Source organism: Crinia signifera, chromosome 1, assembly GCF_055691185.1.
Source record: "Crinia signifera chromosome 1, ASM5569118v1, whole genome shotgun sequence".
Lineage (NCBI taxonomy): Eukaryota > Metazoa > Chordata > Amphibia > Anura > Myobatrachidae > Crinia > Crinia signifera.
The window spans coordinates 450,363,627-450,388,601 of NC_139217.1; the positions used below are offsets into that span (position 1 = coordinate 450,363,627).

At 43.7% G+C, this 24,975-nt stretch overlaps 1 protein-coding gene across 2 annotated transcripts in view; it reads right to left on the bottom strand.

The window, feature by feature from the left end:
* The window catches only part of WDR70 (WD repeat domain 70), a 224,949-nt gene that overhangs the window by 85,410 nt on the left and 114,564 nt on the right, over window positions 1–24,975 (bottom strand). For both annotated transcript variants that reach the window (XM_083154608.1, XM_083154598.1), the window contains exon 10: window positions 15,376–15,550. In XM_083154608.1, the coding sequence (XP_083010734.1) occupies window positions 15,376–15,550 (175 nt within the window). The remainder of the gene's footprint in view (window positions 1–15,375; window positions 15,551–24,975) is intronic.

The following is a 24,975-nucleotide window of genomic DNA, read 5'->3' on the forward strand; positions in this document are numbered from 1 at the left end:
TAGAATCTGATTGGTTGCTATGGGCAACTTCCCATCTTAAATAGAACTCCTTAGTAAATTTACCCCATAGTGAATAGACTGAAGCAAACCACCTCGCTGGCCGCATTGAATACTCCCCTTTATCATGGGGGGGATGAGCAAGAACAGTTATGATTGTTCTTACAGAATCAAGCCATTAATAAAACACATTTGGCTTCGTTTATTTGATTTTAAAGCACACATGGAAATTTTCCAAGGCTCATATACCAAAATATACAATTCCTGTTCCCATAATGCATCACATCCAATCGTTAATAAAGATAATTGTCCTGAAGAAGATATAAATGTTCTCAACGTCAAAAACCTGCTCGTGTGTGGCCGGGGGCGTGATAAATCTACAGTAAGGTGGCCGACTCTGAGTGAACTTTGAGGCATAAATGGATTCTAAACAAAACATCGCAACGTTTATCAGTCGGGTTATGAGATTTTCAAAGTGGCCTCGGAGAACAGACAAAGTGAGAAAAGCGTTTCTTATCTACGGTCAGAGATGGTTTTGAGCGGTTTTACACGGGAATAACACACACATCTGTGCAAGCGCTGATAAGGCAGGGGAAATATTATAAACTACAGCACTTCAGACACAAAAAAGGTGACGTTCCAACAATTTTTTACTTCAGATGATCCATGAAGAGAAAGTTGAGCGAAAAGGCGGGAAATAAATGGAAATTATTCCTCAGTGGGTCTAATAAATTCACACGTCCATAGAAAGTAGCAAAAGTCGCCCCAGAGGATGTCTCCCCGTAATCCTGGTGTTATTTTATGCATTCTTTAAGTCCCTGACAGAGCATTAGGCAAACAAATCAACAACATTTAGTATTTCAATTCACAACACAGGACTAGCTTGCTGAGGCTGACCAGAAACATCCTTCTGCCTGCTCATAAAGTACAGGCATTAATCACAAGATAAACAGCGCAGGGCTATTAACTAAACAGAACGCAATATGGTATATATGTCTCAGAGGAGAAGTTGGGTTTTCGGTGAGCGTCATTGCTGGTATGGACCTGATAAACCACTGTATGGGACATCCCTGGAGGAAGAAATACCAATGTCTGCCTGGTCATAACTAACAATCTCAATTCATGTAATGCTGTGCTTTCCTTGTGTGTCGGGTACGCCTGAGTCCATTTGAGAGAAAGGATGACTCTTTCTTTCCCATACGTAGAGGGGTCCACAAACATCTATCTTCGAATCGTGCCAAAAAGCTCCTTTTAGTGTGGCATGTGATTTAGGTATATCGAATCGACCATGTTTAGGTCAACAATACCATGATCGACCACCAGTGGTTTAAGGCGGTGCGACCCTGCATGTGCGGACTGTTCAGATCACATCAGCGAACCGGCAATAATGACGGTTTGCTGATGTCATGTGGGTGCGCGTCAGAGCGCCATTGGGGGTGGGGGAGGAGGAAGCACTTAGAGCTGGCGCTGCTGAAAGCGCTGCCTCCTCCATAGTGTGAATGGGAAACGGGTTGCTCGACCCAATTAACCCGTTCACACTGCACAGCAACAAACCGGTAAGAACCCTTATTCTTAACCGGTTCGAATTGCTGTGTTGCTACCAGTTAGCTGTAACCTGTAATCCCTTTCACATCGCACAAATTACTGGGTTGAACCGGCAAGAAACCTGCATGAACCCGGTAACAGAGAGTATGTGTTAGAACCCAAGTAGCAGCGCTATAACCGAATTAATAGTGGGATTGTCTGTACAAAAAAAAGAATAAATGTATTAACATAAAAACACAATGTAAAATGTATATATTTGTATATCAATTTTGTCACACAAGCAGTTTCATTTGATTTGGCTTTATGGGATGTGATAGGACAGCATCCATGAGAGTTTAATATAAACAGTCCCACAATGAGGTAAATTAAATGGTCTTTTGCACAAAGTTCCACCTACAGTATAATAGAATCTGTTCTATTCAAAAAGTCTCACCACTGGAGGAATAGTTGTGGTCTTTAATCTGCTATCCAATTGTTTTCACAATGACACGGTTTTCCTTTAGTTGAAAGTTAGTAACAGGTTACCGCTGGGGGAAGGTCCATGAAGCTAAAGATGAGACCCGTAGTGTCCTCTCCATTAGGTGGTGGAAATAGATGAAAACAGATGTAAGCAAGGGTCCAATGGTGGTGAAGTGGATCAAGGACCAGAGGGTGAAGCTGACAGGTTGCTCTCCTTGGCACCATCCACTTGGTTATCATGTTGCTACTTGTGTTCTAACACACACTCTCTGTCTAGTTAGATGCCTAAACTTGGTCCACAACATGTAGTTAGGCAGTGATTGTCACATGGTGGTAACCACTTCACACACACACACACACACACACACACACACACACACACACACACACACACACACACACCCAGGCCTGGTAACAGTAAAGGTTGTGGGGTTGGATTATTACTTTCCCAAATTTTCGCATACACAGTTCTACCACTGGTTCCATCACTCACATATACATAACTTGTAGTAAATTTGATCAGAATTTACACTCCTCTCTCTCTGCATATTGCAGCTATCTATGGCCCACCTGGGCAACCCAATCTATTTCTAGATTTTTCTGCCTCACTTCCTATCCTCTGACATCTCCACCAGCATCATTTCAGATTTTGATATTGCTATTGATGATCCAAGTTCTCCTGCTCATGCTTCCGAACTACTCTCTCGAACTTCCTCTCTTGGCCTCTCCCAATGGTCTGACTTCTCTACTCAACAGGATACACTGACTTGATCTAGTACAGTATTTACCAGACTATGCTCTGTTTCTGAATTAACTATTAACTCTTAGATCACAACCTTCTCACCGCCATGCTCTCCTCCATTACTTCTAACTCTGCGTCACTGGAGATTTTCCAGCCTTCCTTAAACGTGACGAAATACTAATGCAATTCATCTTCAAGAAGTTTCCACCTCTCTCCAAAAATTGCTTATAGGATTTGCTGCGCTATATAAGAAACTGTTAATAAATAAATTAATAATGCAAAGTACCTTGTACACTATAAGTGAACTGAATCCCCATATACACTAGCCGAAATGTTCAATTCAGTTCAGAGGCAGAACTCTGGGAGGCAATGGAGTCATCTGCCACTGGGCTCCTGCTCCCAAGGGGGCACCGCTCCTCCCCTGCGAGTTTGAATCAGCTAATTGAAAGCCATTGATATTGCTTTTGTGGCTGACTCCCCCTCCTAGCAGGACCATAGACGTCACACTCTATTCTAAACATAATATCCATAACATACACACATGCATACATATATTGATATAAGATGGTGTGTGTGTTGGGGGGCACCAATATTTATCTTGCCTCCGGGCAACTGGGACGAACTTACGCCACTGATTCAGTTCCCAGCATTAACCATCTTTTCTAAAGCAAAACCAGTGGAATTGATCTACAGTATGTATCATCAGCAATAGATTATCTTCCATTTCTACTTGTAATCTATATGACGGAAACTGGCTTCCTATGTCGGGAGACCTATCTTGGTTCAGCGAGAACAGCTGCTTTATTTAAGTATCTGGTTACAGGCAGTGGAGTCGTATATTAAATACAGTACAGAAGGAGTACACCCCTCTCCCAGTTTCATCACTCTCTAGCCTGGCTGGTTTGTATCAAGCACAGGAACATGTTAGCTCTGTACCACAGGGAATTGGCTTCCGTTATCTACTGCAGCATAGGAGTGAATGGAATATGCAGGTATTCCCCAGAGCAGAGATGGCCAATAGGTTATTACAAGTGTAGGAGGCTGCATATGCTCTTACTCAGGATGCTCAGGTGCATATTAACAGCACATGTAGTGCAGTATATGCAGTGGCGTAACAATACATTTTGCCCCCCCCCCAGGCTCCTCTCCAGCGTGTTTCCCAGTGTGTGACGTGATGACGTCACATGCATAACGGAGAAGCTGAAGCAGGAGAGAGGAAGAGAGACCAGCAGACATTGCTGCTTCCCTTGGCTCCGCCGCATCCTAGGCCACCCTAGCATGCCCATCCGGCCGCCCATCCTGTACACAGTAGCCAATAGCCGGCTCTGTGTACAGTCAATTGAATCAGTGGGGGATTTGTAATCTCTGCCATGGCCGCACCCTTGCTGTGGATGACTTGCCTTTAGTGCTCAGTCAGTGGGCAGCGGCAAGCAGCAGCATGTCAGTGCGTCGAGCAGGTGCCGGCGCCCACACAGACCCCTCTGCTGCTTGCTCCCCCAAGCGGCTGCTGGGGCTGCCTTACAGTAGTTACGCCACTGAGTATATGCATGACTTTTGTCCCTTCTAGATTTTCAGGCCTTGTTCATCTTATACCGCTGCAAATCGTTCTGCATTTAGTTTTTGCAAAGCACCTGCAGAAAATGATGCAATTAATGAGCTGGATGTGCAGAGCAATGGCTCTCTGCACTCGGCACACTACTTCTAATGCTATGTCCACTTGGATAGTAAAGTACTCAATTTGTAGTGTACATAAAAAATTATTGCAGTGAAAACAGTGGACCTTATTCTGGTCCACACGCAACGCTGCTAACCTATGCAAATCAACCATTCGTAGCTGTGAGGGGGATCGCAGAGTCAGATACCAAGAGGTAGACACGCGCCACCGCCGGGAGAGAGCCAACCAGACAAGCAAGTCTGCGGCACTATTTGAAATATCACGCCAGTTTGCAAAGCGGCAGTCAGGAGCCGACGCTTCCGATTGGCTGCCGGACCACAAGCAGGCGCGAGATTTGAAATAGCCACGGAACTGCTTGTCTATCTGGCTCTCTCCCGGAGGCGGAGTGCGTCTCCCTCCTGTCTCCTGTTCCCAGCCCTGTACACTAGATGGCAGAGTGGTCCGGAGACACATAGCACCCTGCCCCCCAGCCCAGCCCGCCACTGGCTACGACCCTTTGTAGTCGCTCCATCAGCCCCAGGGACTTGGCGCGGAAATGTATGCCAAGCTTAGCTCTGTAAGCACGGGCTAAGCTCGGCAAACATAAGGTTTCCGGGGTTCCTGCATCAAGTGAGATGACAGATCTGTGGTAGCCCTCATGGCCTGATGGTTACAGCCACAGTGTGCTGTTTGCTGTGACCAGCGTTTGGATCCCGCTATCCGCGATCATATTTTTTTTTCCTTTACTTTTTTTTTTTTTCAGGGCAGATTGCAAAGTGGTCACAAAACCTAATTTCAGCGGAAGAGATGCTTCTGTATTGCGAAGCCAATTACACAGTCCGCTCAGTCCAGCGCATCACTGGCCCCTCCCCTCTCAGCGTCGCGGACTTCAATTCCCTCAAAACCTGGGAGCTGCACCCTGCACCTCTCCCCTCCTTCAGTCTATCCTGTATATTAGGCTTTGCTTTCACTTAACTTGTGCACATACTGTACTGTAACAAACTGTATAGCAAAGCTATTACTGTACTGTATATACTGTGGTACAGAATGTCCCCAAGCTACATTGGACGCTAAACTGCCTGGTATATATTACTGTACTGCATTTGACTGAAGACCTCACGCATGCTCAATGGTAAGTTTCAAAAGCGGCATCTGGTGGATGAACGTAAGCATTTCACTCATTGGCAACACCAAACGCCACACTAGCCGCGTTGCAACAAACTTCCCCATGCTGCAGTGCGGATCGATTTATTATCAGTCCGCCATAGGTAGGCTAGATGAGCTTGGCTATATCTGTATTTGTGATTCCAGGTCAGAGCTGGGTTCAATACCACAGTTGAGCGTATATTTTTACATGCATGCGTGCCTGGGTTGCAGAGTCCACAAGTAGCGCATACTTTTCCTGGGGCTTACCTGCCATGGACAATCTGAGCAAACTTGTTAACCAACCCCTCTTATTACAACAGTCTGAGAATCAAATTAAAACACGTATGAAGCGGGCTCTCCACGCAAACCGTAAATACAGGGTAATCGGCAGAGGAGGAAAGCAGATTTGTAGGCCTGGACAGCGGCCAAGCTTGTGGTAAGAGTCTAGCTATAGTCTGTCAGGGATCTATATATACACAGACACACACACACACCAGTACTGTCCAGGTCAAGATGACAGGTTCAGCAGTACGTTACTTCCCTCTAACGGGACCAGCAGCTAATGACAAGACTGAGACACCTCCGGCCCATCTAGATCCCACAGCAGAAAGAACGGTATATTTACAACATTTGTCATTTTATTTGGCACCGTAATAGGAGTGTTTCATTACATTATACCTCTGTTCTATTTAAACTAGTAGAATGTACTGTGAGTGACTGGTGGAGTGTTCAGGAATTGTTTAGAAAATGTAGGGAAAGTTGTCGCTCCTTTCTATATTTTTTTCCTCATAAAAGAAGCAAAACAAAGGCAAACATTTTGCTTATTTGCAAAGTAACTGATTGGACAAAAAAATAATAATAATAGGGTTACTGTACCTCTGCCATGGAGGGGATGAGTACAAAACACTGAATATGTGCGGAATCTTGGCATTGTCCAGGATGGGGGCCTGGCACTTAAACATCAAGTATCAGCCACAACCCAATCCTCATTTTTCCATTAACCAACCAGCCCCGTTGCAGCCACATTACACCCATTCTCTAGTCCCTTCATTGGCTGCCTGTAAGATGGCAAATCATTTTTAAGATTGGCTTACTGACTTTCAAAGCCATAATTATTATTATTAGTAGTAGTATTACTGAAAGCCACAAGACACTAATGAAATTAGCTTTCACAGATTTTTTTTAAATTTAAATATTCAAATCAAAATTAGCTTTTTTTATGAGGTAATTGTTTTTTGTTTATTTTATTTAAAAGTATATTTTGACTCAGAAAAGACCCTGGGACACATTAATGACAACTTTTGATGCTTTTTTTATGAGGTGATTTTTATTTTTTATTTAAGGGTATTTTTTGACTCAGAAAAGACCCTGGGACACATTCATGACACCTTTTTATGTGCTGCGGGACCGTGCATCAGATCAGATGTCAAACACATGCGATTTTGGGACGATTTCATCCTATTTATCGGCCCAAAGGGCCGAAATCGGAGGAAATCGGACGAAAATCGCATAGTGTATATAGTAACAATGTACTAAGAAAAACTAGCTGCTAGCCAGGGGAAGGGGTGGGAAATAGGATTTTCATCATTCGGGCTGGGATTCTAATTTTATATATATATATATGGGGAAAATGTGATCTGACAGCTTTGCAACCAAAAATAGTAGATAAAGTGGTATAGCCAGACCAGTGTTTCCCAAGATCTGCCCTCAAGGTACGCTTGGAGGGGGATCAAATTAGTTCCAAAGAAACATTGGGAATGAAAAGTTAACTTTTTTGTGATTTTTCCGTTTTCGCCTGTAAATGGGGCTGCTTTTGGGGATTTAAATCCACCTGCCACAGGCAGGTGAAACAACTTCCTGATAAGCCATAGCTCGCACTGGCTTACCGGGCTAATCGGCTAAATCCCAGGGATAAAAAAAGCTGTGGTAAATTACTGAAGGTAATTGGATGATCCCCTAATCAGAGAATCCGATTAGGTGCGAGGATTTGAACGGCAAAAAAACTAGCATAATTTGGCGACCGGGGCTACATCTGATTCTTGGATTACAATAAAGTTTGGTTTTTAACATAAAGAAAATGGCCGTGGATACAATGATAATGAGGCTTGGATATATAAATGAGGCTTGAAGTAAAAACAAAATGGCCGCAGACTGATATACTGTATTATTGGTGGAATGAAAACGAGGCTTGGAAGCAAATGAAACATGGCCGCTGCTTATAAATATGAGCAGCGGAAATGGGGAGTGGAACGCAAAATTCGGAAGCACACAGACATACAAAAATAAAGATTTTAGGAAAAATCACACTTGCTCTGGGGCTGCGAGACAAAAAGACGCAATGATTTCTACATGCGCAGGTGGCTATCCCCCTAACAGTGCAGGTTTTAGTGATACCCATTCTTGAATACAGATGGTTACACCAAAATACATAAAGTACTAATTAAGTCACATGTAAGGAAGGACTTTCTGCGCATAGGTGCAGAACTTAGTCAAGATGAGCCTGTCTCTATCTGTAGGTCACATCATTCCCTGAGGAAGTTCCATAATGAGATGAAACGCATCAAGCCATCGGACATACTCACCCGTCAAGGGTTAGACAATAAAACGGAAGAACAGAATAACCTCAAAAACAAAAACATTTAACAAGTTCCTTTCAAAGTAAAGGTAGAACCTCTTATTAATCATATTTCCCATCTGCATACGACAACCCCAAATCCCAAGCACAGACAGACTACAAACATACTCCATTCAATGGCTCAGTCTGTTATACAATTTAAATGGCAAGTCTGGTAGTTTGTAGTAATTACCGTATACTCGGAGGCGTCAAACCCCACAATAGCTCCTGTTTACTAAAGCTTTTATTTATTGGCTAAATTTTTACACAGATGATGATATCAACACAGATGCCTACAGACAGGGGGGTCGTCTGCGCTGTAACAATGCACAAAAATAATCATCACTATATAAATGACAGTTACATGTATACAGAGGCTAAATAAAACTCATAATGTAATAAAGATGTATTGGAAAAGATCTTGGTGTCCCAGAGGGCAATGAAAATAATTCAGCAGCTAGTTTGTGTCTGGACAGTTTATACTTCAGAGCAGGGAGTCACAGAGCCAGAGCCAGCCAAACTGAGAACATACGTACAGTATATATGATCTACTGTAGCCTTAAGTGCATACACATGGGGCGTTTATGCCCAGAGTGTTTGCAGAGCGATGATGGGGAAAATCGTTCGGTGCATACACAATGGGTGCTGGATGGGCCCGACAGTCAGGATCCCGACAGTCATTTACCCAACGTCGGGATCCCGACAGTCATTTACCCAACGTCGGGATCCCGACTGTTAAAACACTGACAGACAGGTTCCCGACAGCCACCGGCTATTCTTCCTCGTGGGGGTCCACGACCACCATAGAGGGAGAATGGAATAGGTGGCGAGCGTAGTGAGCCACCGTGCCCGCAGCAAGCCCGCAAGGGGCTTTGTTGCGCTCGCTAGGCTGTCCCAGTCCGGCCAGTTGGGATCCCGACGTCAGGCTAATGACTGTCGGGATCCCAACAGTATATATATATATATATACACACATATATATATACACACAGAACAGGATGAGAGGGCGCCTCATGGTGCATTAAGGGGGTTATTCATATTCATCTATATTGCAGTGTAAAAATAAAGCAGCCAGTATTTACCCTGCACAGAAACAATAGAAGACCCAAATCTAACTCTCTGCACATGTTACATCAGCCCCACCTGCAGTGCACATGGTTTTGTCCATTAAAGAGTGATTGTGCCTTTCCGAGTAAATCAGAATAACCCCCTAAATGAGAGATTTATTGTACCAAACACTGATAAAAACATACCAATTGCTTGTACCGTAAGTAAAAGAACTGTGGGCTGGCTAATATAAGATTTCTATACGTATAAAAGCTGCAACTCCGATGACCGCTCCAGGAACACAGGATCCCCAATCCCCGGAGGCGGAGTATATCTGGCTGGCTGAAGAAAAGGGAGTGTCACATGCCGTGCCATAACGCGTTTCTTTGCGTAGACTACTTCAGAGGGCGTGGCTACGTGAACACTCAACTGTTACTTATGGGACATAATTAGAGATAAACAAATGTTCTTAATACTTTAGCCATAGGGACATACATTACTATAAAATTTGAAATGAATCCTAATGAATTTAAATTGTCTCGGCACCCAGCCAACTGGCGGCACTGACATTGCACCTAATGGCGGCACTGACATTGCGCCTACTGATAAAGTGGTCACTGATAACACATCAGCTCCTATCAAGTTACAGGCTGGGTTTAAAAAATGACAGTTAAGAGCTGAAAAACTTGTTCGTTAATCACGGTGTGCCCCTTCTGAAAATTAGAGGCTGAATTGGCTGAAAAATTACTTATTAGCGTGTTATATTCCAATGGAGGACAGTGATATGTTTGTATTTTGTCTAAAAGAAAAACTTTATTAAAGCCTTATCTGTAATACTGATGAGTGTTGATGGATGTCCGTTGAGCAGCACAGAAAATAAAATGCATCTCAGGACAAAAATAACTTCACGTTTTAACTTCAGTGTAAACTTTCACTCCTAATTAGAAGTGTAAGTAAATATAAAGATCCCAACTTATACCATAAATGGGTTTAGAATAAAGTATATTTATTTAAGACTGGGCATATTTTAAACTGCAGCTAATAAATAATATTTTCTTGAGATAAAAAAGACAGACAAAAAAAGGGCCGGGTTTAAAGATCACCATGTTGTAATTATGTACTAACGAGTTAATAGCTTTCCCCGAACGCTGTTACTGGGGGATGATTTTACCGCAGCAGCTTAATAACCCTGAGTAACCCAAGTGAATTTGCCAAAATAGGTGTGAAAATTGGCATTTTTATTCATCCTAATGACCTGTAATGTTTCCTTATATAGAAAATATCATCTTTTTTTTCACACACCATTTTTTTATCTGAACTTATATAACAAATGTGAAGGACGCCGGCATTTTTTTAGTGGATATTTTGTGCATCTCTCATAGAGAGGGGGGGGTATTCAGTGTAGGGTCACGCCTTTAGGATGACCCGACAGCCATGTCCCTGTCCCGTTCTCGGCTGCCTCGACAGGGATTTGTAGGCGGGATTCAATGCCCCATCTGCCGAGCGTCGAGAAGGGGGTGTGGCCGCGAGAAGACCCGAAAATCGGCGAGCTGCGGCCGGGAGCTCGTCAATTCCCAGCCGTTCTCGGCAGAACTCGCTCGACTGCTTGTGAAGTCGGGCACGTTCTGCCGAGATCCCTGTTCAAAGCGGTCGGGGAAGACAGCATTGAATAGGGCCCGTCCGCCATTTCCCCCATCGGGAATGGCGGTGGGAGATTGAATATCCCCAAAGGGTTAATTACATTTTATAGAACAAGGGCAGCCTAGATGGGAGATAGACGAAAAGGCAGCGCTGGACGGAACTGAATGGAAAATCCACTGACGCAAATGAAAATACTTAACATGTGCAAGAAAGCTTTAAAAATAAAAAAACACACACAGTAAGGTGGTCTAGAACATGCACTGGTATTGCTAGACTCATGTGGATGACATACAATAGAAGCAGCATGTCAGTGCTGTATAAACTGAGCGGAGGATAGAAAGGGGATGAAAAGCAGATTTTGGAACGGAGCTGGCCCTGTCATTTACGCTGTCCATGGCAATGAAAACGACCAGACTAAAATCCTGGACAGCACTAATTATACAATACCCATCCTCTCATCACCCCTCTAGACCTGCACTCTGTTGTGACACTAATAGCTTTTATGACACATACGTCTTATATTTTATTACACTCTGATCCAAGTTACTCAACAAGTGGATTCTTTGAAGGAAAATTGTTCCATTCCAGCCAGTGGCCAGCTCTGTAAGTAGATGGATAATGGGAGGTGACATTTCAGTGACATTATATTGACGTATACCATATAATGAATAATTTTACATCATAAGAAGAATAAGGTGGTAAAAGATGACATTTTGGGAATAGTCCTGTGGGGTAGATTTACGAAGGTTTCTAAAACAGACTAGTGGTAGTCTTGCAACCAATCAGAAGCTATACATTATTATCTAAAATACAATAAAGAAATTATGTCTATATGTAGTCAAAAAGTCAACAATAACAAAGTCGACATTCGTGATATTGACACTGTTAATATTGGTGTGTAACAGGTGAATCTCTACATGTTGGCATTAGGCTTAGGTGGGGGGGGGGATAAAGTTTAGGTAATAGAGTTAGGGTTTAGTAATAGCAGTCAAATACTAACTGGAACACCACAGTATCTGACTAGGAAGAGACACTCAAATGACCACCAGGACCTAGAATACACCATTGGAGCTGCGGTAGCCCCATGGGTAGGAAAGTCACCGCTGGGCCATCGGGGCAAATATGTTGACATTCTAACATGTCAACATTTTATCCCTCTCAACATGACGGTTGAAATTTCGAAACCCAACCCATAAACTCTGATTGGTTGCTATGGGCAATTAGACTCTTTAATGTCATTAAGTCCTCAATAACTTATCCCAAACCATCTGAAAACCACCAGTGCCCCAGGATCTTGCTCCCTACTTTTACAAGACTAAACATTAAACGTTATGCCCTGCCCAATATCACGCCTGTAGTTCGTCCTTTAAATATCAGAAATTTTAACTTTAGTAGCTACGGTACTCTAACCTTCTCCTTAAACTACAGAAACCATCCACTTGACCCAATCCCCCCCTGTAAATCCCACCTTTGCTATGCTCATCTAAGTCTTATATACCATGTCTTCAGAACGTATTCAAGCTCCTGAAAAAGTAAGCAGATGCATCTGTATAAGATATACAGACAATGGGGCATACTGTATAATATTGTCTGAGTTTGAACGGCATACCGCACCTACGGAGAACTGCGGCCCCGATATTTTTATTGCAATCTAGTAGACTCTCCGGTGCCAGTTCCATTGGATGCAAGCTCTAGAACATGAACATGCCCCATCGTAGCAATGTGAACATCTATAAATGCAATATGGGAGATTTTATTTGTTACGACGATCCACATAACTCACGGCGAGGCTGTTCAGCCCTTCTACAAAAAAAAAACCTTGAAGAATGAAAAAAAAAAAGGAAAATCATTCTGGGCTACAAAAATATGTCGATGGAGATAGCAGAATCATATAGAAGGCTGTTGCTGGCCATAAGGATATGTGCCGCTATAATACTGTACATCTCTCCTCCATTGGAAGCCTTTCAGGCCAATACAGTAATATAGTTTCCTCTGTGTTTTACAGATGCAGGGCCGCCATTAGGGGGGTACTGTGGGTAATACAGTCCCGGGCCATAGACTCAGAGAGGGCTACACAGAGTGCAGAGGCTTCTACCTATAAAAAAAACATGAAGCATTTTGTTGCTGAAGTAACTCTGCGGGCTGGGGGAGGCTCAATAATGGTGATATACAGCTTCCTGCTGCTGCTGTTTGGGCTGGAGCACATTATACTCAGCCTCAGCAGAGTGACACACCGCCGGGGAGAGAAGCAGGACAGCACAGCAGCAGATTGCAGAGGGAGTAGGGATGGCCATAAACCATCAATGATTGGAAATCATCAAAGGTTTATGGCCGATGTCGAATAGTTTTGCCATCAATGTGGGAGAACCAGATGGTTTCCCACCATCGATACCAAGCTTAAACGAATAGTTTCGTTCTTGCTTTTTCCCCAAGGGGCTGGGACATGGAGCCCCTACCCCCGCCCCCCTATTATTGATTGGCCCACAGGACAATCAATCAAAGAAAATGGATGACAATTGATCTGTAAAAACATCAATGGTCATCCACTGAATAGAAATACACTATCGATGGCCAGCTGCACTTTTTCGTTGCCTTTGCCATCGATAGCCATCCCTTAGAGGGAGAGAGGGAGGGAGCACTCCCGGCCAATCACAGCTGCCTCTCCCCCTCCTCTCTCCATAACGGAAGTGACTGTGGGGTAGATTTATTAAGCTCGGTGAAGTGATAAACTGTCCGGTTTTTATCACCAGCCAATCAGCTCTTACCTGTCATTTTTCAAACCAAGCCTGTAGCTTCACAGGTAGGAGCTGATTGGACGGTGATAAAAACCAGACAGTTTATCCCTCAGCCGAGCTTAATAAATCTACCCCTGTGTGTGTGATCCCACCTCCTGCTGCACGGCACTATTGGGAAAGAAGAGCTCTCCGTTTGTGTGCCACACTATTATATTCTGTCCACTGGGATGGGATGGGATGGTAAAGTATGATAAAAGTTGTTTTTCTTTAAAAAACACAAAAAAAAAACTTTTTTAGAAAACTGATTTAGAAATGGAACACTAGTTGCGGCCTATCTGCACTTTTTTTTTTTTTACTATTGATAAAGTAACTTCACATCTGAAGTACAACTGTTGCCCCTAAGGGTACCTCATGCAAACTGCACCTTCCGTTACTCCTAATGAGGCTCTGGGGAACTAATCTGTTTTACTTACAAGGAACTTCTGCCCAAATTGCTAACATAATAATAATTACGTATAATTCTTTATATACGGAGACCAGTCATCTAGAAAGTTCCAAATTACATCAAACAAAATAAGTTATTGAAGCATTTCAGTTATTTTGTGAAATTAATATTATTTTCTATATATATAGGGTGAAATTTAATAGGATGAGAGATTCAGAAAGCGAGAAATTTGGTAAGAAATCTCTAGTTTTTTTAAAGCGGCAATCATTACACTGCAAAATCAAACTGGTTTTGCAGTGTAAATGATTGCTGCTTTAAAAAAACTGGAGATTTCTTACCAAGTCTCTCACTTTCTGAATCTCTCATCCTATTAGATTTCCCCCATAGTGATTTTCTCAATAGGACCCCAGACCTTTTACAGAAACCATGAACACAATTATTATTACCAGCGTACACATATTTTACAGCGCATTCAAGAGAATATTTAAACATTCACATCAGTCCCTGCCCCAGTGGAGCTTCCAATCTATATTCCTTACCTCATGTACATGCACAAACTAACATTCTAGGGTTAATATTTTTTTTACGCGCAATAACCCCTGGCAACAAGCATTAACCCTTGGCAACGAGCACTGACCCCATGGTTGTATGCAGCAGCTGGATTGCACAACAAATTGTTTGACATTGTGAGTAGATTGTGTGTCCAAAAAATACCAATTCTACCAGGGAGTTGAAGGCAAATTTGGACACAATCATGATTGTGAGCAGGTCTTTCTCATGAGTGGCCAGCTTTACTTGCTGCCGTCCAATTTAATAAAGTACAGTCACATTTAATTAATGAAATAGCTGGTGTTTGAAGGTTTACAATTTACAATTTACCCTCTTTGAAAAATCCCTGCTTAGTGGGTGGCCACAAATAACTGCCACCCAGCAACTGTCACACTTTCCAGAGCACAATGGTGATGTACTGTAAACAGCAGGTGGACGTTTTGACACGTAACTCCAAAACCGGGCAATGCTAAAATGTATATGCCATATACAGCCAGCTCACAAACCTCACTGCTCACAGACAGACCAAAACACAGTATTGTATTCTAGCACATTACTGTCACAGTCCTGTCCTAAATGTGCCGGTGACATCACAGCAATTAGCAATTTACTGTAGAAGGAGGAATTTATTTAATGTCTTGGTTCTGGGCCTGATTAATAATTGAGTATATAACACTTAAATATGTTCATTTGGTACAGCAAAGCTTACTGCAATTAGACCCTTTCCCCCGTTACCCAATAAGTACAGAACAATCGGGCACTGATGTAGTACTGGTACAAAGACACAGTCTTGCAACTTACACTCATATTCCGATCCCAGATCTGTATGGTGCCATCCTGGCATCCTGCGGCTATCAGCTTCCCATCTCTACTGTAGGTGGCACAGGTTGGGGTCACCCGTTTACCCTGTGCAGTTCTTGGTTTAAAAATACTTTTATGCTTCTTCTCATTGGAAACATCCCAAGTCCGGACAGTTCTGTTGAAGGAAAAGATACAGAATTATTTTATTAAAGGTCGACGTGCATAATGGCTAATAGACAAAAAAGGACGTAATGTCGTGATGACCATTATCATGTTCTACTTATAAAACAAACATTTTAATACTAGCTATTAACTAAGCTTGGAACACGACAGAGAATACTCTAGTAAATGAACAACATGTTTCCCAGTTTCCTGAAAATTACAACACAGACATCATGATGCGAGAGACCTAATGACCGTCCAGTGGAGATTTTATAATGAATTGTGAGTTTTAAGTCTGTTAAACCTGGTCACACACAGCTTGATCCCACCGCACCTTCCAGCATGACTGGCACCTGTTAGTGCAGTGGGGAGATGGCGGCACACTGGCACACTCGGAGGGGGGGGAGGGGAGCTAATAAGTACACCATTATTTTCAAATCTATAGGGATCTAAGGATTTCCCGGCAGCTCCCCAGGAGGGTTGCATGGAATTTGACACTTGATGTGCCATTATTTACATAATTTAGCTGTCGGTGGGGAGAGGATTTGGAAACTGCCATTCAAAAAGATGGCGGCTGCTGATTGGCTGAGAGAGTTCTCTCAGCCAATCAAGCAGTACCCATTCTTTTGAATGGGAGCTTTCAAATCTCATGCACAGATCGGGAGAGGGCTATAGGCAGCTGGAACACACCTACAGATCGAATGCGATACATCGCGAGGGGGCCTATTTTCATCTGATATATCGCTACCATCTGTTGAAACTGAGTGAAAACGGGTCAAAATCGGACCTGTGTATGGTTTTATCTTTTTTTTTTTACACATTTTTTATTTGAACTCCTATAACAAATGTGAGCGATGCTGGCAGTTTTAGCGGATATTTTACACATCTTTCACAGAGATGTTAGCACAAAGGGTTAATACATCTGCCTATGAGTGTTGACTGCAAGTTTTTGGTAAATTAAGCTGATAAAATGTTTTTTTTTTTTTTTTTTTCTACTTCGATACTAAAGGGTTAATGGTCCGTTTTGAGCAGAAGGAACAGAAAGTATTTATTTATGTATCTGCCTAGCGCTGCGCCCCTGTTACCGCGGAAACACTGCCACTGTGACATGTGCCCGAGCACGCAGCTGAAATACCCTGTGTTGTATCATAGACTCCGGCCATTATCAATCACCCATACAGCATCCATCAATGCGTCCTGGACCGGAATCCATGTCAAGTTCATGAGGAGAATTGTGCGCACCAGGTCATCAATCTCTCTGTTTGCTAATTAGCACTAATCATGTTTTCTTTTCACTACCATTAAGACTATTACGCTAATTAGCTACGTGGCGATTTTCCTTTTCATGAGGCATTCTAGGAAATCTTCAGATTTATTTTATCTGGAAAAATCCCTGGATGAAGCTCACACGTTACCGGCGGCCCGTCACGTCTGGCCCGTGCGTAGTTTCGGGTTATAAACACGCTAGAGATGAGTAATGGAGTGGGTATAATTTGACTAAGAAAACATTATTAATGTGCAGATTTAAGGTTTTTATTAGAAAAGAGCACATTAAATGGTCCTACAATCCAGCCCAATACATTTTATAGCATATAAACTAATGAGTAGGGCCAATTCTATTATTACACTTTAATCATTGGACTGCTGTGCTGTACATAAATATAAAATAACGATAATAATAATTTTATTTATATAGTACTCTATCTCCGATAGAATACATTACAGAAACGATGACGTACAGAAAAGCTTTTCATCAAATTCAGAACGTATGGAGATATTAAAGGGACAGTTATGGAAAAACAGGAATAAACAGGAGAGTCTTAAGTCTGTTTTTGAAGGATTCTAGGGTGTGGGTCTCCTGCACTGAACAGGGAAGTGAGTTCCATAGAGTCAAAGCGTTCCCTGAAAACTCACCTCTCCAGGCAAGCTTATAATATTCCGGAACCCCAACATAGCCTCCATTAGCATTCATCTAATTGCATACCATCAGCACTGTCTTGCAATCTGGTGGGACTGCCATGCTATGGAATTCTATCCTTTTCTATCCCTCCTATTATCCCTATACATTATAAGCTTGAGAACAGGGCCCTCCTACCTCTATAGTTAGATTTGTGTGAGTTATTTTGTTTCTGTGCAGGGTAAATATTGGCTACATTATTTTTACACTGCAATTTAGAGTTAAGTTTCAACACACCCCAGAAAAATGTAACGCTCTCTGGTTCGACCAGGCCAGCTGTAACCATTACAGGTTGCAGAGCGCCCCCCTGACCAGGCCAGCTGTAACCATTACAGGTTGCAGAGCGCCCCCATGACCAGGCCAGCTGTAACCATTACAGGTTGCAGAGCACGCCCCTGACTAGGCCAGCTGTAACCATTACAGGTTGCGGAGCACGCCCCTGACCAGGCCAGCTGTAACCATTACAGGTTGCAGAGCACGCCCCTGACCAGGCCAGCTGTAACCATTACAGGTTGCAGAGCACGCCCCTGACCAGGCCTGATGTAACCATTACAGGTTTGCGAAGAACGCCCCTGAACAGACCAGCTGAAACCATTACCTGTTGCAGAGCACCCCCTGACCAGGCCAGCTGTAACCATTACAGGTTGCCGAGCACCCGCCTGACCAGGCCAGCTGTAACCATTACAGGTTGCCGAGCACGCCCCTGACCAGGCCAGCTGTAACCATTACAGGTTGTCGAGCACCCGCCTGACCAGGCCTGATGTAACCATTACAGGTTTGCGAAGAACGCCCCTGACCAGACCAGCTGAAACCATTACATGTTGTGGAGCGCGCCCTGACCAGGCCAGCTGTAACCATTACAGGTGGCAGAGCACCCCCTGACCAGGCCAGCTGTAACCATTACAGGTTGCAGAGCACCCCCTGACCAGGCCAACTGTAACCATTACAGGTTGCAGAGCACCCACCTGACCAGGCCAGCTGTAACCATTACAGGTTGCCGAGCACCAGCCTGACCAGGCCAGCTGTAACCATTACAGGTGGCAGAGCACCCCCTGACCAGGCCAGCTGTAACCATTACAGGTTGCAGAGCACCCCCTGACCAGGCCAACTGTAACCATTACAGGTTGCAGAGCACCCACCTGACCAGGCCAGCTGTAACCATTACAGGTTGCCGAGCACCAGCCTGACCAGGCCAGCTGTAACCATTACAGGTTGCCGAGCAACCGCCTGACCAGGCCAGCTGTAACCATTACAGGTTGCAGAGCACCCGCCTGACCAGGCCAGCTGTAACCATTACAGGTTGCCGAGTACCCCCCTGACCAGGCCAGCTATAACCATTACAGGTTGCAGAGCGCCCCCCTGACCAGGCCAGCTGTAACCATTACCTGTTACGGAGCACCCGCCTGACCAAGCTAGCTGTAACCATTACTGGTTTCGGAGCACGCCCCTGACAAGGCCAACTGTAATCATTACAGGTTGCAGAGCGCCCCCATGACCAGTCCAGCTGTATTTTCAAGATCAGGCACACGGGAGGGGGGGGGGGGGGGGAGAAGTTTGGCGGGTGTCAGGCGGCATTTACACATAGTAAAGAAAACCAAAACCTGATTCAATTAACTACTGCAATGTTTCTTCTGGGGTATTATCATTAATACTAAGAGATTGAGTATTTGTTCTCAGGTTTTCTGGCTACATACAGTACAATTGGATGAGTAGACAATAGATAATATACAATAGATAAGCCCTATTATTAATCAGCTATCACATTAACCCCTAAATACTGCATCAGCTGGATAAGGAGGACACATCCATAGGATAATATAGGAATATACAGTTCACATCTGCACAACACATTTAACAATTTTATTACTGCCAGGAGAGCGATTCCCGATCACTTAAACATACTACAATGAATGAAATATTCCTGCAGCACGGCCCTGAGGAGATTACATTGGGGAAGCTGGGAAGAGTCCAACACTCCGACTATAGAATCAGTTCCAGCCCTGCCTATGTGATAGTACAATAACACAGCGCCCCAGCGTGCAGGGGTGCTCGGCACGCCTGGCCTATGCATGCAAAACCTACTCTATCTTCCCTCAAGCGTGCAGCGGTCGCTTAATTAGCCCACCCACTCAGGACATTTACAGGAGAAATCCACTTCCAGTAAGTGGTTTCCATTCTGTATATTATATATATTTCCGAACACAGCGGGGATGATTCTGAGGTGGGATAAAGTAATCGTGCACCTGGGCAGAACACGCTACAATGCAAGGGGAACAAACGCTGTCCAAGCGGTGCTGTTATGCTGCCATTTAGATGGTTAGGACATGTCCCATAATCCTCGCTGCCCAGGTTCCATCTCCTACCTGCAGTGACAAATGCTTTTACAAAGGTACGACATTACTTGCTCTTTCGTAGCTGTGAAGATCCAGAAATGTCTGGCCCACTATTGTGGACTATCCTTTAGCTTGGAAGATAAGACATACTTATCCAGTGTAGTGGCTGCAGCACAGTTCAAAATTCAAATAGGGGAGCAACACCAACCGCCAGTGAGTCAGTTTGAAATGGCAGTTGGTGTGGTTCTCTATTTGAATTTTGAATTGTGCTCCAGCCGAAGCCTCCACTGTATGGTCTGGGATGGCCAAGGGGACACTCGATTTTTCTAATCCGCTTCAGCCTCCAGCAGCCCTACCACCTGAACCTTTCTTACAAGTTGGAAGTCCAGGGAGAACTTGGACACTATTTGAACTGAATTGCGTCATCCTAGACCTGCTCAGTTATACATTGGCAGCAATCTGGGCAAAGAATCCCGGGGGGGACACAATCGCACATCCAAGTCCCAACGCGCCCACCATCGATGAGGCCATGTCTCCTGTTGTATCAACCTGGCTGCCCCATCCCGCATAGGGCAACTGGACAGTCAGTAAGCTTGTTCCATGCACAGACAAGCAGATCTATGGATAGTGTTATGGTTAGCTGAGAGCACTGAGACCATGGGTTCAAATCCCACCATGGATTTCTAAGTGCAAATTATCCCCATATGCTGTGTGTGGGGGTTTGATCAAGTTTCCTACCACAGTTCAAAAACTTACAGGTAAATGATTGACCTCCAGACAAGATTTGCCCCTCGTGTGTATGTACAGTATGTGCGATAGGAAATGTAAACTTACTTTAAGTAAGTGTTCTTAAAAATCTATATATACAAAAGGTTATCTATTCCTCAACTCTATGAGGTGAAGTACCCCCACTGACTACTAGAGGCCACTCGACAGACCAAATTACTCCTTTGTGTGCTAAAAGATGTCATTACAGAAAGTGAAAGCAATTTTTGCACAGACACTGATCTGTTTCAGACTTGCTGAATATGGAGAGAAGAAGCTGTGAAGAAAGAGATTGGAGGTAGGAGCAGAAATGGGCCTGGGGGTGGGGTGGAGAATTGGTGGGATAAAAACTGTCACAGCTCAAAATGAGACTACATTGCATAAGCCGTCATTTTGACGGGCTTTTAACTAGTTAGTTAACATTTGGCAAAGTAATACCTGATAGTGTGTGTATTTTTTTTGTCACAAGCATTTACACTGACATATTTTCGGACTTGAGTCCCGTACACGCTAGCCAACAGGCTCTACCTCCGATATCGTTATTGATATCAGCAGTAAACCCGTCCAACTGATATTGTGCATACACACCGAACAATATCAGTAAAATCACAAGATCTGCGTCTCTCTTCTGCACGGATCATTAGCTCCCATTCACTATTACAGGACTTTCATCGGGCTGCTCCCATCCTATGGAATGTCCTTCCACGCACAATAAGACTCTCCACTAGCCTCCAAACTTTCAAGTGTTCCCTGAAAACTCACCTCTTCAGGCAAGCCTACCATATTTAACTTCATACGCATAACCCTCTGAGGCACTTATGTATTATATAGCTTCCCTTCTGGACCTGTAACTTGGTGGGACTGCTATGCTATTACTGGTGCCTGTCCTTGTGTTTCCCTCCTATGTCCCTATAGATTGTAAGCTTGCAGCAGGGCCCTCTAACCCCCAAGTCTGTCTGTTGTTACCCAGTTTGTTTAATTTATTTATTTATTAACAGTTTCTTATATAGCACACACAGATTCCGCAGCGTTTTATCACTGTCTACTATTGTAAAGCGCAACGGAATCTGCTGCACTATATAAGAAACTGTAAATAAATTATAAAGCAGCACAGATGATGGGGACGGGGGTCTTGATAACGATATTGAGCATACACACTAAGCCATTTAAAAAAAAATATTGCTCAGAATAGCCACAATGAGCAATAGCTTTTAAAAAGTCATCTAGTGTGTTAAGTACAAAAAGGGCTTAAGGGCTTACAGTCATTTTGGTGCATTTATGAGAACACTCAACTGGAAACATATAAAACAAGTGAATGTTTAGAGAGAAATAACATTTATGGGCATTTTTACAATAGTCAAACACAATTATAGAACAAACAAGAGGGCACGCCACAAAGCGCCCATCTAGACTCATTAGCTCACTACATTTTGCATACGATCTAAGCGGGTTTGGAAAACTACACAACAAAACAAAACACCACTGATTGATTGTAATGTCGTAAAGGCCGGTTCGGTACTCACAATCACCCTCTTCCGGACGGTTTGAATTATCCAAATGAGCACATAACTTACACACATTGCACAGCAATGACACTCTAGGGAAAAGCAGTGTTTGTGTCTCCGGAGGAGAAAGTAACTACAAACCAATATATTTCCCCATTTCCATACAGATGGTATTCAAATATCAGTCGCTTTGAGAATAATATACTATATATTAATTTAAGGACATGTTTGTGTAATGCTGGGGGAAAAAGCAGGTCGCTTGCTTGTCACGGTGTGCATTGAAAATATTGAAATTCTTCACACAGTCGCACAATCATCGTAAACATAGAAACATAGAATGTGACGGCAGATAAGAACCACTTGGCCCATCTAGTCTGCCCCTTTTTAAAACATGTTACCTCAAACCATATTTGATCCTTATTTCTTTGTAAGGATATCAATATGCCTATCCCAAGCATGTTTAAAATTGATCTACTGTATTTGCCTCTACCACCTGTGATGGGAGGCTATTCCATGTATCTACTACTCTTTCTGTGAAGTAATTCTTCCTCACATTTCCCCTGAATCTTCCTCCCTCTAGTGTCAGTGCATGTCCTCGTGTTCTGTTGCTCCTCTTCCTGTGAAGAATGTCTCCCACCTGTACCTTGTTAAAGCCCTTGATATATTTGAAAGTTTCTATCATGTCCCCCCTTTCCCTTCTCTGCTCTAAAGTATACATATTAAGATCTTTTAGTCTTTCCTGGTACGTTTTGTGATGTAGGCCATGCACCATTTTAGTTGCCCTTCTTTGTATAGTCTCTAATGTATTTATATCTGGGTTGCCGACCCTCCCGGAATAACCGGGAGTCTCCCGAAAATCGGGTCCCCCTCCCGGCCCCCCGGAAGGGTGGGCAACCCTCCTGGAATCACTGAGCCCCCTGATCGCGGCATTTAAATCCCGCAATCCGCGGGTCTCAGAGGAGGGGGCGGAGCTAAAATGACACACTCGTTTCCGCCGCGCGCATAGCGCTAGTTATTTTCTATTCACTGTAGGGACCCCGCCGGGCGCGACAAGGTTATACACAATAACAGCGCCGCAGGCTCCCCCGGCGGCACGGACACCCCTGCACGCACCAGCACTCAGCAGGGACGCGGGGGACGGAAGTTTTTTTTACACAGGTACCACAGTGCTGGGGGTGAGGGGCGAACTGCCGCCCTCCAGGTGCCGGCGCCCTAGGCAAATGCCTAGAGCTGCCTAGTGGTGGCGCCGGCCTTGATGACGTCAGACATAAAATTCTAATAAAAACCTAAAATTACCAAACAAGAATTAAAAAAAAACATAAACAAACATTTAGAAATGTTAACTATAAAATGTATTTTTCTTTCTTTTATATGTAAGTAGGATACCACAGATGAAGTTGTTGGACGAGTTTTGTCTGATTGTTTTCCCTTATTACCTCTTATTGTAACATTCACCAGAGCTGTATCTATTATTTTAACATACAGAATGTCTGTATTCAGATGTTAAGAAAAAAATTAATAAATCACACAGAATATGTATGTGTAAAAGTGCCCATACACTAGGCTGATTAGTCAGACCTGATTTCCCGTGAACTCTAGAGGCAGCTACCAGGAAGGGCTTGCATGCGATTTGGCATTTAAAGCGCAACGGAATATGCTGCGATATATAAAAAAAACTGTAAATAAATAAATGTGATTTATCGCATGTAAAAGGACACCCCATTAGCTGCCAGTGGAGGTCAAGGGGAATCAGATGCGAAACATCGCAGGTGCAAAAAAGCACCTGTGATGCGCTGCTGATGGCTCAGATTCCGATTTAGGGGGGCATTCAATTTGCGCAGATAATTCCCACCAGGGTATATATAGGCACTCATCTGTCAGATACGCAATTCTTTAAAGTTGGATCTGTTTTGACGGAAACGGACGCGGATTGTCGAATTCACGTCCGTTTTCCGGACTTACCGACACTCGACTTTCGGTACTTTTAATACCAACAGTCAATTTACTTGTGGAAAGCCAGTGAAAACGGTTGGGATTTAGACTGTCGGGACGTTCTGACAGTTGGAATCCCGGATTTAATACCCCTGTTATCCTATGTGCTGCACGTTCCAATCTAATGCACACAGGAAAGTGCAATGGATCCGATCTCATGTCAAACACCTCCGAATTAGCCAGTTTTCATACAATATAATCGTCCGATCCGTCGGAATCGAATGCAAACAGGCCAAATCACACCAGTGTATTGGGACTTTAACACGTGATCATTTTAAGGATTAACTAGATCCCTAAAAAAAATTTCTAGCATCCTGCTAAGGAAAATGGTCCACCCCGGGGAAAATCGCTAAAACGGGCAGAAACGCCCAGTGTGTATAGACCTTGAGATATGGCCACTTCAACTCTATGCTGCAGCCACCTCCTGTGTCTCCAGCCCTGCCATACAGCGACGGAACTTGTGAGTGGTGGGCCTAGATGCAAAAAAATTATTTGGGCCCCACACCAGTGGGTTACAGGGGTAGATACTGATAGTCCGGACAATGAATCTGCTGCACCAATGGTAGTTCCGCCTCTGCCGCCATCTTAAAGCTAATGTGGGGACAGTATGACTGGCGTGAGGTAGAGTCTAGTGGCTGTATGGGGAAGCATCGGTTTATCTGCTGTGGTGGGAAATTAGAATGAAATAGAGAACATTACACATGTGAGAGGTCTTGTCACCTTATTATTGAACCATTCTGATACATTTCAAATGAACACATACAGTATGCAATGACAATCCTTCTGGAACTCCCTCTGTAACCTAACAGTTGTGCAAATGCAGTGATGGATGCAGGGGAGGGGGGGTCTCCTGTGAGTATTCCCTCCCCCGCACGCCTTACCTCAC